The sequence below is a fragment of the Sturnira hondurensis genome, unplaced genomic scaffold (assembly GCF_014824575.4).
Source record: "Sturnira hondurensis isolate 20B ecotype Veracruz unplaced genomic scaffold, ASM1482457v3 Scaffold0017483, whole genome shotgun sequence".
NCBI classification, from domain to species: domain Eukaryota; kingdom Metazoa; phylum Chordata; class Mammalia; order Chiroptera; family Phyllostomidae; genus Sturnira; species Sturnira hondurensis.
Window position 1 is genome coordinate 1 of NW_028090114.1, and position 5498 is coordinate 5498.

Genomic DNA, 5498 nt, shown 5'->3' on the forward strand with positions numbered 1-5498 from the left:
TTATTTGTTCAAATATGTTTTCCTCTCGTGGCTTTTCCTCTTCCCCTTATGGTACTCCTATAATTCAGATGTTGTAATGTTTAAAGATGTCCTGGAGGTTCCTAAGCCGCTCCTCATTTTTGTGAATTCTTGTGTCTTCGTTCTTTTCTGTTTGGTTGTTTCTTTCTTCCTTCTTGTCCACTCCATTGATTTGAGTCCCAGTTTCCTTTCCATCACTATTGGTTTCCTCTGCATTTCCTTCATTTCAATCAGTTTAGCGTTCATATGTTCCTCTAATTTGTGGCTAAAATCAACCAATTCTGTGAACGTCCTGATCACCAGTGTTTTGAACTGTGTATCTGAAAGTTTGGCTATTTCTTGGTCAGTTTGAATTATAGGCTCTGGGACTTTGAGCTTTTCTTGAGTCATAATGTTTTGTCTGTTCGCTCCTGTTATGTATGAGGGGCAGAGCCTTAGGTGTTTGCCAGGGCTGGGTGACCCAGGTGGCTGGGTTGTAACATTGTATGTGGGGGCGGGGTCAGAGAGGGGAAAAAATGGCACTTTGCTTTCTCCACTCTCTCTCAGATTTCTGTCCCCTCTGGGGCTTCTCACAAGTGAATTGGGCCCTTCTGGTGCTGGTTCCAGGGTGTGTGGACCCGTGTACTCTCCAGGACCCTGTGGGTCTCTCCAATGAACTCTCTCTGAGCCTGGGAGCCTGTCCTGGCCCCTCAATCCAGAGAAAGTCTTTCCAGTTCATGCTTTCAGGCTCTAGTTCCTGTCACTGAGGTCCTAGCCTGAGCAGTCTGTCTCAATGTTCACTGCTTTGCTTGGTTTATCTGCGCACGAATGTGTGACCTCAGTCAGCCAGCCACCTTGGGCCCTCACTGGGTTTGCCCATTTCCACCCCACACCTGGGATCCACCAACCACCTCAGCCTCTGCTCCTGGGTCAGTATGACTGAACAGTCTTTCCAGCCTGACCCCACTCTGGTGCTGACTCCACCCCTCTTACCGGTCTGGCTGAGTGGTTTGTTGTTGTTGGACTTCCGTACAGTTCAATTTTCACTGTTTTGGCTGCATTTTTATTTCTAAAACTTCGCTGTCTCTAAATTTATTTGTGGGAGGGGACACAGTGTTTCCACCTACGCCACCATCTTGGTCGGAAGTCTATTTCTTGAACTAAGATAAAATCATCTGCCAGTGTTTCTGCTGTGAGTTATGATTCTTCTTTTGAAGCAGAGTGAAACCCTCACACTTTTGCTTATCAGACCTTGCAAGTATTAATTTGTGAGGATATTTGAATTGAGAATTGATATGGGACCAGAATTATGAGTTTTATTGAAATCCTTATTTTAGTGAAATTCAGATGGATGCTGGACTGAAGAAGGATATGGAGTCAGACGGACAAGGAAACAGAAGCAGTGGTTTAAGTCAAACCTCGGAATTCTCACCCTGGGACAAGTTCTTTCCTCAAGATTGATAAACCACAGAAAGTAAAGATTTGTGATGAGTAGTATTCTCATGTTACAGTTAAGCTGTAAAATATGTTAAAGTTCTAAGGATATGAGCATATAGTTAGAGTTTTAGCTCTTGCCTTGGCTATTGATCAGTAGTTTTAAATCCCAGGACAAGACCCATCAAGAAATTATTCCACCATCATTTTACTAGTAAAGTAGAATAGAAAATAATATAGAAAATAGCAACTAGTCTTCCACATAATAAGGATTCAAGTGCATGTGTGTGCATTTATGTGTATGTAACTATGTACCTAACATATACGTTATCCCCACACATGCAGGCATAGAATATAAATGTTCATTGTAGGGTTTAGAATATCATAAGGATTATATTCACATAAGATGTACCTATATGCACATGATATTCACATGATATACCTTATACCTAAGGATTCAAGTGCATGTGTGTGTATTTCTTTGTGTGTAACTATACACATAACATATACTTTATTCTCACATACAGGCACAGAGCATGAATATTCATATAGGGATGAGTGTGTGATGGGTAATATGTCACCATGAAACAGCATGATGAGAGTAGCACGTCTGTGGGTCCAAAAGTCAAAAGGCAAATTTCCCTCCCTAAATCCAGCTAACGTTGTGGCAGTCTGCTTATAAGTCATCTAATGAAGGCACAAATCTGTGAGATTCCCTGATAGGAGGATCTCCCACAGGCTCCTGGTCCTCCTTCCCACCCTCCTGTGTGTGTGGGTGCAGATGTAGGCCCACAGCCCCCTCCTTAAAATGGCTGTGTGTGCACTGCAGGTAGGGCCTCCTCCCAGGCAGGCCTCCAAAACACTCCTGCTGACTGAGTAAAGTGTCCACTGTTAGGGAGGCAGTAGGCGTGTTAACATGTTAGGAACTATTGTAGAAGTTTGAAAATAAAGGTAAGATTCAGTGAACAGTGTAACAGAACACTGGCATTTAATTTATCAAGGTGAAGAAAATGTCCTTCTGTGTCATTTGCCATGTGTAGCTAGTGCTCAGTAACTGATGAACAGGACAGAAGTGTCCCAGAATATGTTTTCTGAGGGAAGAAACGATGACACACACAGATCTACCAAATTAAACACGCCCTTCGGGGGCTCAGACGTGCTGAGCTCTCTCTTTTGTTCTTTCCCAGGACAATGGGGGGCAACCAGACTTCTGTCACAGAGTTCCTCCTGGTGGGATTTCCACTCAGCCCTAGGATGCGGGTGCTCCTGTTTGGGCTCTTCTCCCTGTTCTATGCCCTCACCCTCCTGGGCAACGGGGTCATCCTGGGTCTCATCTCACTCGATTCCCGACTGCACACCCCCATGTACTTCTTCCTCTCCAACCTGGCCACTGTCGACATAGCCTATGCCTGCAACACAGTACCTCAGATGCTGGTCAACCTCCTGAGTCCAGCCCAGCCCATCTCCTTTGCTGGCTGCCTGACACAGACCTTTCTCTTCTTGATTTTTGCTCTCACTGAATCTTTTCTTCTGGTGGTGATGTCCTACGACAGGTACGTGGCCATCTGCCTGCCCCTTCGGTATTCTATCATCATGAACTGGAATGTCTGCCTCACCCTGGCAGTGACTTGCTGGGCTGTAGGAGTCCTCCTGTCCCTAGTACATTTGTTGTTACTCTTACCATTGCCCTTCTGTGGACCCCAGAAAGTGAATCACTTCTTCTGTGAGTTTCTAGCTGTTCTCAAACTCGTCTGTGCAGATACCCACCTTAATGAGGTAATGGTTTTGTCTGGGGCAGTGTCGGCGCTGGTTGGACAAGTGTCTGCAATTGTGGTCTCCTACAGTCACATTCTGCATGCTGTCCTGAAGATCCAGTCAGCAGAGGGACGCCAGAAAGCTTTCTCCACCTGCTCCTCCCACCTCTGCGTGGTGGGACTCTATTATGGCATAGCCATGATCCTGTATATTGGACCCCAACATGGGGACCCCCAGGAGCAGAAGAAATACCTCCTCCTGTTTCACAGCCTTTTCAATCCCATGCTGAATCCCCTGATCTACAGTTTGAGGAACAGAGAAGTCAATGCTGCTCTGAGAAGGAGGCTGAAAAGGAAAGACCTTTGTGAGAGCTCGCTGATAAAAAATAACTGAGTGTAGAGACCCAATGTGTCTCCCTACCTGATACGTGCACAGGAATACAGAGACATGCTCTAGGCCTAGGGCAATCTTTGCCTGTTCTTGATCTTCTGTGACTCTCTTCTGAGGAAGCCCATTTTGCTGCCTCTCTACAAGGATGCTGCACAAGGAAATGAGTCCTTCTTCCACTTCTCTGCTTGGTATATGCACTTGTAATATGGTCATGAGGGATATTCTGAATAAGATGAAATAAATTCATATATTCCATAATCAGGATGTGTAGACAAAATTTTATTGAGTAAACCAAAGTATTGGCAGAATATGTAAAATAGAGGAATTGAGACTGATTACGTAGCAACTATTGAAATATTTTAAATTTGGCAATGGTCATTTTTTAAAAAATGGGTCTACATTTAAGATATTTGGTTGTTTTCCTGTATATGTCTATGACAGTGATGTTTTCTGAGGCATGAAGAACTTAAATTAGGAAGAGCATGAGCCAGGACTTCAAGGGAAAGAAGATTAAAGGTGTAACTCTGATGGAACTAACAGTAAGAAAAGAACCCTGAAGGATGTCAGGCTGAAACACACAGACACATTGGAACTTTCTCTGCCGCTGTGTTTCTCAGCCTTTGCAGTGTAGGTGGAGATCTGGGATGGTGGGGATGAGAAAGAAGTCAGAATGGACGTAGCTGAGAGTCCTCCGCAGAATTACCATTTTCTCTCATTAGTTTGGTCACTTGTCTCCTATGGGAAATGACCAAAAGTTAGAACATTCTCATAAATAACAGCAGACTGTGTAATTCCTGTGATGACTGTGTGACCAATGATATGAGACTATAAATTATCAGTAATATTTGCTCTTTAAAGTTAGAAATGTGAGGGGAGTTAAATAACCATTTAGCATGAAACTGTAACACAATTATGAAGTGATAGAGCTCAGTTAAGAAGTTTGGGATAGCATGTATAGAGACTTTTTCAAAACTGTCCTCATATTATACACTCAATGAAACCTGAATACTTAAAATGCATCACAGGGAAAATATTTACTTTTAAAACTACATTTTATATGTGTGTGAAGAATTTTTAAAGAAGAACGTGTATTACTTTTTTCTTACAAAGCATGCTTCGATTCTTTTAAGTTTAGATGTTTTATGTGTAAAATAAATTTACTAACTAAGGTTTATTGAGAGGAAATACTATGTGCAAAATGCTTAGCAGAATCTATGAATTATAATTAGAGCTCAAAATTGTAGTACTAATATTATACTCTACATACTTTTATCATTTTAAAAGAGCAAGAACTATGACTTAATGAGACAAATAAAATGAAATTTGCTACTAAACGTCCTGGGCATTTGGCTTCCCCTGGCCCTTGTCCTTGTGTTTGTTGTCCTGAGGCTGCCCTTCTGTGGGCCTCATGAAGTTGACCACTTCTTCTGTGAGATCCTGTCTGTCCTCACACTGTCCTCTGCTGCCACTGGGTTCACCTAGCTTGTCACCTTTGTTGCTTCTGTTTGTCTTAGTGGGGCCCCTGTGCTTGGTGCTGGTCTCCTGCACACGCAGGCTCTTTGCCATCCTGAAGATCCAGTGTTAGAGTCCTCAGTTCATTAATGGCATGTCTTCCTCTTTTTTGGTTTCCTCTCTTGTTTTGGGGAAGTACATCCTACAATAGCATTGTAGAGGTAAAAAGGTGTACCATGGCAAGTTATGGTGGGAACAGTCATGAACACTTCTGATTTCTCATCATTGCTTATATCATTTTATTTTTGTTCAAGTAGCTTATTGAAATTCTCTGTGCCTAGTGGTCTTGAAAAAACTAAGACAGGACTGAAGCCCTGTGAAGGAGGAATTTCTATCTCGGCAGAAATAATGTTAAAATGATATTAGGTGCAGCTATGGGTTTTCATTTAATTGTGATTTGCAAACATTTC

At 42.7% G+C, this 5498-nt stretch overlaps 1 protein-coding gene across 1 annotated transcript; it reads left to right on the forward strand.

Moving 5' to 3' along the window:
* Positions 1-2622: 2622 nt before the first annotated feature.
* LOC119002602 (olfactory receptor 13-like) lies at positions 2623-3579 on the forward strand. Its single transcript, XM_037068574.1, has one exon. The coding sequence runs from the start codon at positions 2623-2625 to the stop codon at positions 3577-3579; it is 957 nt and encodes a 318-aa protein (XP_036924469.1).
* The last annotated feature ends 1919 nt before the right edge of the window (positions 3580-5498 follow it).

Coding starts and splice junctions, on each gene's coding strand:
- LOC119002602 (XM_037068574.1), top strand. CDS start 2,623: ATGGGGGGCAACCAGACTTCTGTCACAGAGTTCCTCCTGGTGGGATTT.